This window comes from Plectropomus leopardus, chromosome 4 (genome assembly GCF_026936395.1).
Source record: "Plectropomus leopardus strain MGB_pleo_1.0 chromosome 4, ASM2693639v1, whole genome shotgun sequence".
NCBI lineage: Eukaryota > Metazoa > Chordata > Actinopteri > Perciformes > Serranidae > Plectropomus > Plectropomus leopardus.
The window spans coordinates 6,522,250-6,534,346 of NC_142179.1; the positions used below are offsets into that span (position 1 = coordinate 6,522,250).

General features: G+C 39.5%; 1 protein-coding gene across 33 annotated transcripts in view; it reads left to right on the forward strand.

The window, feature by feature from the left end:
* Positions 1-221: 221 nt before the first annotated feature.
* Positions 222-12,097, forward strand: part of camk2b1 (calcium/calmodulin-dependent protein kinase (CaM kinase) II beta 1) — a 107,140-nt gene continuing 95,264 nt past the window's right edge. For 6 of the 33 annotated variants that reach the window (XM_088076411.1, XM_088076403.1, XM_088076402.1 and 3 more), the window contains exons 1-2: positions 225-534; positions 8,432-8,526. In XM_088076411.1, the coding sequence (XP_087932537.1) occupies positions 473-534; positions 8,432-8,526 (157 nt within the window). In that variant the 5' untranslated portion in view covers positions 225-472. Of the gene's footprint in view, positions 535-8,431; positions 8,527-12,097 lie in introns of all 33 variants that reach the window. The other 27 variants (XM_088076413.1, XM_088076412.1, XM_088076415.1 and 24 more) reach the window with 8 other exon arrangements.

Consider the following 12,097-nt stretch of genomic DNA (forward strand, 5'->3'; position numbering starts at 1 on the left):
TTCTTTTGAAAGACATCTGGTGGATTTGCTCAGGTTTCAAAGGGTTAAGAGAACTCATAAAATCCCAGCAAGTGCGTACTGTGCACACTAGATAATAGCAAAGCTGCAGTTAAAAGTAAAACTGTTCAGAGGACGCACAATTCTGCTCATAGAGTTTCCTCTTGCAAAGCTGCGTCTTATTCTGAAAATCGTCGTAGGAAGTCGCTTTCCTCTGGCCGGCTGGCTTGATTAGGGCTCGCTGTGCGCGCGGTAGCTGTCAGATAGTGGAGACAGACGGAGAGAGGACACCCACCCTGCTCGCTTCGTCTTTCCAAACCCACCTTCACTCGGCGCCTCGTAAAGGGCATTTCACCGCTCCAACGGCCGTGCAGCTGCTGGGCGGACCCGTGTTTTAGACGCAGATTTAGCGCTAAAGAACCGCATTGTTTTTCGGAGCTGACAAAGTAAAAGAAGCGAGAGAAAGGGGAGAGACATGGCCACGACAACCTGTACGCGATTCACAGACGAGTATCAGCTCTACGAGGAGCTGGGGAAGTGAGTAGCAGTTGTTTTTACGTGTTTGTGTCATGTTTTGTTTTGCTTTTTTTCTTTCAAAGGTTGTGTGCAAAGTAAAGAAGGTTGATCTCCAGGCAGTGCAGAGCTGAGCAGAGCGACTGTGCAGGCCAGCAGTGGTGTGTGTGTGTGTGTGTGTGTGTGAGCGCGCGTGCGTACGTGCGCGTGTGTGCTTTTTCGGGATGATAGCTCTCAAAATACGCTGCTCTCTCTCTCTGTCTCACTCTGCCACATGCTTGCCCCTCTCACAAGATTTTCTCGTGTGCGTTAAGAAATTGCCACAAAATCTGCATGAAATGCATCAGTATTAACAGTTACGTGGTGTTATTAATGTTAAAATACAAAAAAAAAAAAACTTGGGGTGTCAGAAGTGTCTTGTGGTGCAACCATTTGAACCACACATAAAAAAAGGTTTATTTTAAACATAATTTTACCCCCAAAGTAACAGTTGCATGGCCTTTATAGAGAGCTAGAATAAATAGATCTTCAGATGTAGTGAATACAGTGAATGTGCATGGGTATTTTTGTTTGCACAAATGATATTTCTGCATGATATAATCCAGAAGTCCTCTCGAAGAATTAATTAATGTCATCTGCAAAGCTAGAAAACAAAGATCTGCACAGATAAATACATTATTGTGGTCTTTAAATGGATGTTACAGTCTTTTATTAGTTTGCTGTTGTCTTTTGAAAACCTTTCCTCCCACTTGATTTTTTTATTTTCTTTGTACAAGTTTCTGAATAAATACCATCTACATATACATGTCTTGCAAAAACACAAGTAGTTTTACAGCGACATTGCATTTTATGTGAAGGAGTGACAACTGCTGCTTCCTTAGGAGGCTCTTTTGCAGCATTGTGGTGGCAGATAACGCAAGATATGACAATCTGCACAGGCAACAGGCAAAACAACTCCCATCCATCTCCATTCATAAAAGTACAGTAATTCTGTAACTGTGTTAGAGCAATCAAATGACTCGAAACAGGCTCAATTTCTCCTAACCAAGAGCCATATCAGGCATAATTGAAATGACTGCACAAATCTTCAAGCAAATTAGGAAAAAAACAATATTATATTATTGTATTATCGTTATTGTTATTGCCATCATTGTCATCAAATATGTGTAATTATACTGCAAAACTGGTGCAGTGCCACAGGAGATTGAAAAGTAGCAATATGAAGTTTGAATGTCATAAACTCTCAGTCCTCTCTGTTTTCATAATGAACTCACAAAGTAAATCACTTTAACTGCATTATACTAATATGAGAATGGAGGGAAAACAAGCTCAGTAATGCTGCTTAAAAGTCATGTTTGAGCTGCACACACTACAAAATAATTATAGTAATGTCACAAGAGATAAAAAAAAAAAGAACAAAGGTTAGTGAGAGTCACTAATCTTTCATCTGAGTACTGGAGACATTTTTAAAGGTGTAGTTGGTCATTTTCATTTAAATAACAATTTTTCATATTTGCTGAAAGTGTCATTATATTTACACAGCACCTAATAAGATCTGTTAAAAGAAATCATATCCCTCCGCCTACTCTGTAACCTTGTAGTGTTTTCTAATAGAGTGCACAAAGAATGAGTCCTAAAACCTTTAATTAAAAAAAAAAAATTAATTAGCATGTCACCCCTGCTTATGAAATTTCAAGCTTTTGTATGTCTTAAAAAGTTGGTTTCTAACAAGTGGCTAAATGAGACTACAGAAATGAATTACACTGAGCCACGTTGAACACGGCTTTACAGTCTTGCTGTGGTGGGGAGGTTAAATGTAAGTATCATAAACGTGTGTGCCACAGAGCTTATTTTCTGCAAGAATCCAAAATCCAATGGAAAAATACCATAGACGTTTTTACGAGGGAACCAGGGGGAAACTAATTTCTTCATCGGCCTTCAGCAAACTTTGGCATTCTATAATCTTACCGCACTCGGACGAAAATTCACCAGAGCCAATTCAGTAATGTCACTTTCCCACCAAAATTAGAGCATTCATGTGGGCTTTCAAACACAGGTAAACCCACTTAAAACCTAACTGTTTTCCCATTGCCAGTAGAGCAGAGCAGTGTACACGGTGCTGCAGCAGTGGAGTGTGCCTCTATATGTGTGTGTGTGGGTTATTTTGGTGTGTCTGTTCGATGTCACGGAGAGGCCGGAGAACAGATAAACAGTAGAAAGCAGCATGGTTAGAGGTCTGTGAAAACTTTATGGTGGTAATTTCTCTTTTCTATATCTCTTACTTACTCAGTCTCAAACTCAGTGAAGACTTATTTGGATGGATGTTTTAGAGCTGCTTAGGTGGAGACAGAGTGTATTTTGTGATTACTTGTCCTTGCTTTTGCCGGTTAGGGAGCTGAAATTAGTACATTCACTTAGGAGTTGTGTTTCCATCAACTACTGTAACTACTGTCGAGTCATTTGACCAAGGTGTGAATGCCGTTTGTTATCTTAACAATTGCATTGAAAAGCCAGATATTAGCTGGTACTAGCAGGTTTTTTTGTGCCGTGGGAATGAGGCTTAATGCAGCTGTTCATGTTCATGTTAATCACTGCTCATGAACTGAGCATGCCTATTGCTTGCCTCAGATGTTTTCAGAAGCATGTTTTAGTGTACTGTTTAGCTGTAGTAATGAGAAAGTTGGTCCAGCTGGTGGGCAGTTTTTGGTCTCACGGTCGACTATTTCCAACTGGGTCACAAACTCTCATTTTACAGCTAAACGGTACACTAAAATATGTTACTGAAAACATTTGAGCGGAGAAATCAGCTCTGCAGTAACAGAATCTTGATTCATATTTGATCAGGTTGCCTAGTTTGGAAGAGGAGGAGGGACATGATTGTTTTTAATCACTATCCGTCTCATGTGCTTCTTTCAGTAATAGTTACAGTTTTAAAAGATATGACACAGAGTTATTTTCATAAAAGTTTCCAGCTGTCACTTAAAGTCTCTATATTACAACATTATACTTAATATGAGTAGGAGTAAGGGGAACAATTGAGAAATCACTCCTCATCAGGCGCACGCTGTTTACATTGCTGCTGCAGAGAGTCAGGGCTCTCACTGGTGTTGTTTGATTTTCATGCATAATAATACATGTCACATACATGTCACATACATATCATACATATCACATGCATATCACATGCATATCACATGCATATCATTTACTGATAGCTTGATTGGCCCCGTGCCGATTAGCCAGCCTCCTCTGTGATGATAACTGCAACAACAAAAAACAACCAAAATATTTGAAGTGCAGTGTACAGTATATGTTGTGTTCATATGTGGGGAGGATGCATCTATTCATTTCTTTAAATGCGATTAAGGTCGGCAATTAACGTTCTAATTTTTAAAAAATCGCCAGCTGTCTTTCCCATCTTTAAGAGGCTGAACCACCGTGAGTTTTAAAGCTGGAGATGATAGTAGTATCGCATGAAACTAGAAGACCTGAGGAATCCAGTGGTGCCCGGTCATGCTAGCTTCTCAGTAAGGTGGCGTAATAACTATATTTTTATTTTACTGACAAAGTGAACATGCATAAAACATCAACCCTAAGCTGAAGTATTTTCTTATTTTGTACAATGAATGAATATCACATACACTGAAAAGCATTGTATTTTATGTCTCAATCTGCTGGTGGGCCACAAAAATAAAAATATGCATAATATGATGTTAACGCCACCACAGAATTAACTTAATGATCACTAAAATCAGGTGGGGTAAAAAGCGAATCGATACAAGTATCAATTATCAGCCAGATGACTAATTATATGTTCGCCTATTGGCATCACTAAGATATTTAGAGGGCTACGCATGAAATATTTAATGGCTCTGAAGCCTTGGACAGCCAGGTTTATTGACGCCACTGTATATGTGTATCTGTCTATCTATCTATCTATCTATCTACACAATGTAATATTCCCTCTGATATGGTCATCAATCACTTTTGACAAAGATATGTATACAGGCATGATATTTTACAGTTTAACAATAAACTTCATAATAAAAAATGATATAAGTGCACTGAAACAGTAAACTTATTTGGTAATTTAATTATTATAAAACACCAAACATACCGATATTTCTGCAAGAGGCCAATAAAAAAAAATCGTCTGACCGATCTATTGGTCGGGTTTATCATCCGAGCAGAATGATGATGTTCAACATTGCATCCCAGCTGTGATCATTTCACCCCTTAAGTAATAAATATTGTTCACAGGGAAGGTTTTGCCTGCCTAACTCCAATATATCCCAAACCCAGTGAGACCTCATGGTTTTCGATTAAAAAATGCATTTTTTTAAGAATGCAGCTGATCATATTTGTAGGCCCGACTGTGTTCAGATAAATCTTAGCTCCTACACAATACACTCGAGTCAAAAGCAGCAGCTTTGAAGCTCTCTGTGGGAGCGGGAGAGAGACTAATCAGTATGCCCTGCACTGCAAAATATCTTTCATAGACCTGTCTTATTATTCAGCCCGTCACATAAAGCTTGAAGGAAAGAGCGCAGGTGTGTGCGGCTTGGCATCCTCATGATAACGCTCTCGGTGACTTTGTAATACTAATCCAGAATCTGAGGAGAGCTAATTGTTACGCGCTCACTCTCTAATGGTGTCACTTTCTTAGCAGAGCTGGTGACATTTAAGCATCGTGCCTTTGCTCTAGTATGTTTAGCCAAGTGATACTCAACTTACGGTCCGAGGGCCAAATCTGGCCCCTGATAGTTGGCCGGGTAGCCCCCCCCACCCCAGTCTTTTTCTAATTCTAATTAAAAATAAAGTGATTCACAGTGCGAATTGTTTTTGTAAGGTGCCAGAGAGCATTAAAAACCTCAAAATGGAACTTGTTTATCAAAAAAGTGTCAGTAGAGGATCCACTGCACCCAACAGAGCTCCTGGCTGCCCACTAATGTCCTAAAATCCCAGAAACATCCTAAAGTCCTGAAAATGTTCTGAAATCCCAGACATGTCCTTTAACTATAAAAATGTCCTTAAATCCTAGAGATGTCCTACACTCGTAGAAATGTCCTAAAATCCTAGAAAGTTCCTAAAATGCTAGAAATGTACTAAAATCCTGAAAAAAGTCCTAAATCATTGAAACATATTAAAATCCTAAAAAAGTCCAAAAAATCGTAGAAATTTCCTAAGATCTGAGAAACATGTATGGGGCTGCTGTGACTGGCCCCTCACCTCCTGTTTGCAAAAGTGGCCCTTAGGAAAAGCAGGTTGAGTATTTATTAAAGATTACATCTGCCATACTTAACTGCAACCGCCACAGCACGCTGTAAAAAATGATCAGCGACAATGTTAATTCGTGTAGTAAATGGACAAAAGTGTGCTGCAACTCTGGAACCGTCCTTTTTCAATGTTTTAGGTTTTACATTTATATTATAAAGTAGAGAATCAAACGATTCTGGTTTTGAAGTCTTGATAATATTGATAATGATAATTAATATTGATAAATGATAATAAAAACACCCTTTTAACCTTGCATCTTGGAAGATTTTCACACTAATATGAACAGTCACACAGCCTTGAATGTCGCTTCCTGTCACAGTTACTCATTGAGAAAGAATCGCGCTCAAAGGGCACCTCTCTCGAGTCCGTCCTTCTCTCACACAGCTGCTCGAAAGAAATCTGTAGCAGCAAGAAGACATGTAAAAAAAAAAAACTTTGTTTGTCTTTGTTTATTCATTTCTTGTTTTCATCTCAGTTCAACTTGAAGCTTTGGAGTAGAGATTTACAAATCCTAATTCTACAGTACACAAGTCTTCTGCTTCAGCTTGTGAGGCTGTAAGAGCACACCAGCAGCTCAAAGTTATCCGGTTACAAAATATGCTCGACTGCTGACGGCAACAATTTTTTTTTTTTAAAGATAATTTATAAATTTTAATATCTCCAGGTCCATTTTCTGGCTGTCAAAACCAGACTTGAGAAACAATAATTTATGACCCTGTTTAAGTGTGTGTGTGTGTGTGTGTGTGTGTGTGTGTGTGTGTGTGTGTGTGTGTGTTAAAGCATATTTAACCCCTGACGGTGTCAGTGATTTGTTTGTGTGTGGCTGCTGTGCTTATACACAGCTGTGTCAGTGAGATTTTTTTGTTTTCGGGTTGTATTTCACAGTGTGTAAGTTTGTCCTCTGGCACTACATAAACCATCGAGTACTGGTCCTGAGACGAGACTGGTCCTGAGTCGAGATTCCAGACTCGGCTTTTTGTTGTTTACATCAGTTGCCTTGAATTTTGCTGGGTTTGTGTCCTCACATGGACGATTCCTCCAGTGTCTGCTCATTCATGTCTCAGCCAGCTGGTCTCACAACTTTCACCTTTGACCTTGACCTTGTTGGTGGTGTGTATCTGCCTCAGTGTGGAGGCAGACCAGTGGCACCAGTCTACGCTGTGCTGTCAACGGTGGCAGTAAGACTGGGATGGATCTAACTGAACAGGTCAGATCAGGTCGAGTCCGTGAAGCCTGTTGTCTACGAGAGCTGCAACAGATAGTCGATTTATAGATGAGTCGATGATGGGGATGTTAATGATTAGGGGTCGACTGATATTGGTTCTTCAGGACTGATACTGATTATTAGATTATTAGATTATTAGATTCTGAGTTAATGAGACCGATAACTGATACTTGGAATCAATGTGCATTTTCAATAAAAATGAAAATCCTTTTGTCAAAACTTAGAATTTGGATAAGAAACTCCAACACAAAACTTTGTTTAAACGTTCAACATCATATACAGCAAGTTCCCAGCAACTTTTTTCTTTTAATATATAAATTCAAGTGAAAATTTAAATAAAAAATGAATAAATAAAAATAGCTTTCCGAGGTTTCACAATGTGAAAGTTCCTCCCATGCTGACACGTTGTTTGCACTTCTGAATTAATTAATGTTATGAGCAATTGTTGAAAAAAAGATGCAGATAATCTGCAAAATACCAAATATCGGCCCCAATAATCCGCCAGGGTGATAATCTGTCGCCCCCTAATTCTGACAACAGATTTTTTTTTTGTTCTTGTGAGTGCTCGAGTACTAATAATATAATGCAAGTTCTCGAATATGGAAGTTAAAATGACACAGGGGATGTTTCAGTGTTTTATGACATTTTATTGACAAAACATAAATAGATTAATGGAGAGAATAATTGGCAGATAAATCAATAATAAAAAAATTCTTAGCCGCAGCCTTGTTTTGTGTTGAGCAGAGAATTGTTTGCTGCTGGACTTCGTCAGCTTTGAAGAGAGATATTTTTGTTTTTAGGGCAGCGGCTGCTGAAATGTGAGCTTGTTATGGTCAAATACATCCAGATAATCAGTGAGTGGCTGAAAATGAACTTCGGGAACACATACGAAAGTTCACATGCGGTGCTGTGCTTTGATTACGAGCCTGGTGTGAGCGTGTGCGTGTGCGTCATGTCAGGCTTTTCACGGTAAACGACCTCTTCACTCATGCTGGTTTTGTGTCTAAGAGCCCATTTTATCCCAGTTCCTCACACACCACATATGTGCGTGTTATTCAGAATATGCTGACTGCGGCTGGAAAACCTCGTGGGAGCCTATTAAGCAGACAAATCCTGGCAGCAGTCTTTTAATGTAGCTAGTCGCAGTTAACATGTGAGCAAGTGACATCAGGTCTGCTCACCGTTGGGCCTTGAAAAATGCCAACTGTGCTGAAAATGTTCTCAGAAAAGCGTTTGCCATAGTCCTTAAGTGGAGCTGAGGTCTCTTCGTCATTCATTAAGAAGCTGCAGGTGTGCTGATGGTACTTTTCTATTAAAAGCTGATGAAAAATCCAATTTAAAAAAAAAAAAAAAGGCATATTGTTTCGACTGAACGAAATGCACCAAAGCTTACTGAATGTTTTTTTTCTGTTTTTACAGGGGAGCCTTCTCAGTGGTGCGCAGATGTGTGAAGCTGTGTACAGGACAGGAGTATGCCGCCAAAATAATCAACACCAAAAAGTTATCTGCAAGAGGTAAGCGCACCAATATCTCAGGATTTTTCTGCTAAATCCTTTATAACACAACATACACTGGAGCTGAGACTGATGTGCTGGTCTCAAACAAAAACGACTACTAAAAGTTCAATGCACAAACATAAAAGAGTGACTCATAGTTCATAGTTTCTATGTCCCGGCGGTCACCTCTCCACCTACAGCGTAGACGGTTATGTAAGTGATATCTAACAGTAATTACCCTCTCAGATGGCGCTGCGTAGGACAGGATTTTTATCACATTGGGGTCTGTGTGTGAGGAAAAGAGGACTATGGAGCAGAAGTTTTGACAGAAAAGTAGAAATGCAGCCACTGCTGTACTGAAATGGCCCTGCAGTGGGCTATTTTGAGCACCAGCTCCAGCTTTTAAACCGCCCTGTTCCTCAGTTATACTTACTCTGGTTGAAGGATTCAGGTTAGGGCTGGGTGATATGGCTTAAAAATAAAATCAGATTTTTAAAAAAAATTAGTTAAAAAATAAATTCTGTCTTTAGAAAAAAACAATTACAGATGACAAAGAAATTACTAGAAACACATTTTAGGCAAACTGGATTTCTCTTCTGTTAAAGATGACTGAATTTCCCTTTTGGGGTTAAATTGCAAACTGCAAACTGTAGTTTCAGGAGAGTGGGAGTTGTTTACATTTGTACTGAAGGCTGCAGGCATTTCACAAAACACATTCACATTCATTTATCTTTATCATTTCTTCAGCGATATGCAGTGTGACTGCTTCAGTAGCAGGTTGCGCCGGGTCGCTTTCCTCTGTCGTACGGGACACAGTGGGAAAATGATCCGGCTGATGTGGTCTGCTTTGTAGCGGGTGTTTGTGGGCTGACGCGGTCTCAGTTCTCCCTCTCGGCCTGCGTGCTTCTGTCTGAGATGTTGAAATAAATTGGTTGTGCTTCTGCCTTTAGTTGTAACAGCTTTTAAACAAACTTTGCAGCGGGCTGTGGTTTGTTTGAGATCTGACGCCGCAGCACTGAACCAGATCCAGATGACAGACCAGACTGTGCCTTTTTTGGGAACAGACTCTTCATTGTCATTAACTCTTGCTGTCATGTTGTTGTGTGTGTTTGTCTCTGGGAGGGAAGCGCGGGGGGAGAAGGCGCAGCCCACTGTGAGCTACGGAGGCCCGAAGGGAGCGGCGGAGGAGAAAATTGAGATTTGTATTTTAAAAAATCATCCTGAACCACAATTTCAAATAAATCGATAAAATCGATTATCGCCCGGCCCTAATTCAGAGGACTTAATTCAGTGTTCAGTGTTATTTCAATGTGTGCTACAGCATTACATTTAACTAAAGCAAGATGACAGTCAATATGTTTAAATATTTAATTTCTCCCAAATTAAGTGGCTAAAAGATTTTTTCCTCTTCTTCTCTCCCCTTTTGCTTTTCCTGGAACTTAACCATTAAATGATCACTTTGGAGACAAAGATATTGCAAAAGATTTGTGTTCTTTAATAGTGATTAATACTGAATTTGGTGATAGGAAGTTAAGCTCCCTCTGCTGTGTCACTCACTTTTAATAATTGGGTGAAGCTAAAAGCTTCATCTTTAACATACTCACACTCTGAGTGGAGCACCGACCCATTGTATCGCTTTCGACTCAGAGAGTATGAGCTGTAGAGTAGAGACGATATAGAGTCGGCCACTGCAAATTAAACCATTTTAAAAACTCATTTGTTCCTATCTCGGTTAAACTTTTTAACAATGATGCCTGAGGAATCATGTTTTGTATGGTCTTATAGTGTTTTTTATTACTGGGTGAGTGCAATAGGTGTTATGTGCAATGTGTGCACAGTGTTGTATTAAGTGCAACTGGGATTATGTGCAATGGTACATGTGACTGTTGTGTTTATAATGTAATGGTGTGATTATCGTTTTTATTGTAAGTGTGGAGGCATTATCTGTGCAGCACAGTCCAAGACAAAATTCGCCTACAGGGACAATAAAGTATATCGTATCATATTTCATCGTATTGTATCGTATCGTATCGTATCGTATCGTATCGTATCGTATCGTATCGTATCATAGCACACTGCATCATATAATATCGTTTAATATTTTGCTTTATATCAGTGCGCCTTAATAATGTTTGACTGTATAATCTTATGATAATGTTATGCTAAAAAAAGATCTTTTAAGCACCCTAATTAGTATCACATGCTGTGCAGTCAGTAACAGTTTAAGCCAAAGCCAAGGCTAAATGCCATGACCATGAAGACCGATCCGGCACTGCAGTGGTCGCTGTGGCTCTTCACACCATCACTTGCCCAGTGTAAATCTCCTGCTGCCCCTCCAGACTCGTAACTGGAGCCCCACACCCGAGGCCCTGCCAGGTGGCAATGCACTGATACTTCACTGTTACCCTGCCTTCACACACACACGGACACACACACATGAACACACATAAATGAGGCGACTGCTTGTGTGTGAAAATGTCGAGTTTGGTGGAAGAGACATTTGAACCGATATTAGCGGAGGGCATCAACCGAGAATATCTGGTCATATCTGTTTCGCTCTCGTGAGTTTCAGTCTCAATCAGGACTGCATGATTTGTCAGTTAACCTTTTTATTGTGTCAGTGATCCCATCTGTAAATGTGGATGTTTCATGAAAGTCCGCTCTGTTGTGATGTGGAACAGGGATAGACCTTGTGTAGACGACGAGCAGAGTTGTCTGAAAATGTGAGACTAGAGAATGCAGGCACTTGGAAACAGCGTGGTGTTAATAAATAAATTAGATGATGTTGTAATGCACTTTTGGCGTTGTATTTCAACAGACTATTTCCAGCTACTGCAGACATGATTAATAATAAATATTGCTACCTTGACTCATAAAATTTTGTGCAGTGAAAATACAAATGTTATTTCTGTTTTACAGTCGTTAAGATTTGTGATTGCTGTTTTTCAGCTGTTTCAGCTTTCTCCAGCCATGACTGAAAAAGAAATCTGTAAAGCAGGTGTAATTGACATTTTTACTATATCAATATATTAAATGACAGTGTAATTAAGGGGTTGGTCATAGTGATGAACCTACACGCAGCTTCTCTTGGCTTTACTGGAGTAAGTTTGGTGCACAATTTTACAGTTTTTTTCCGCTCTTGCTGCTCTCGTAGCCTGGTAGTGTGTAGTTTTTTCAGCAAAAAACTACACACTACCTGCTCAGTACCACACAACAAACAAAACACATTTAGAGTCTAGCTTGTGAACATAGTGGAACATTTAGCAGTGAAAGAGCCAGAGGAGGAGTTGGTAGAGACCAAACACTGAGCAAAAAGAAGCAAATGTTGGACTTAAAGTTGTCAGTTGGGCAAAAACACGACTCCGTGTGAATGATAATGTCCAGTGTCTGAAATGACTTTTTGACTCACCAGCAAAGGTGGCTGGTAGATTGAGAAAATCTACTGGCCCAGTATATCTTTTTTTCAACAGCTAAAATAATGAATTGCTTTTTTTGTTTCAAATATACATTATTTTGTTTGAATAGTATGTTTCATTGAGATGATAATGTATAATGTTGAATACAAACGTTAGGAAGAAAATCTGATTAT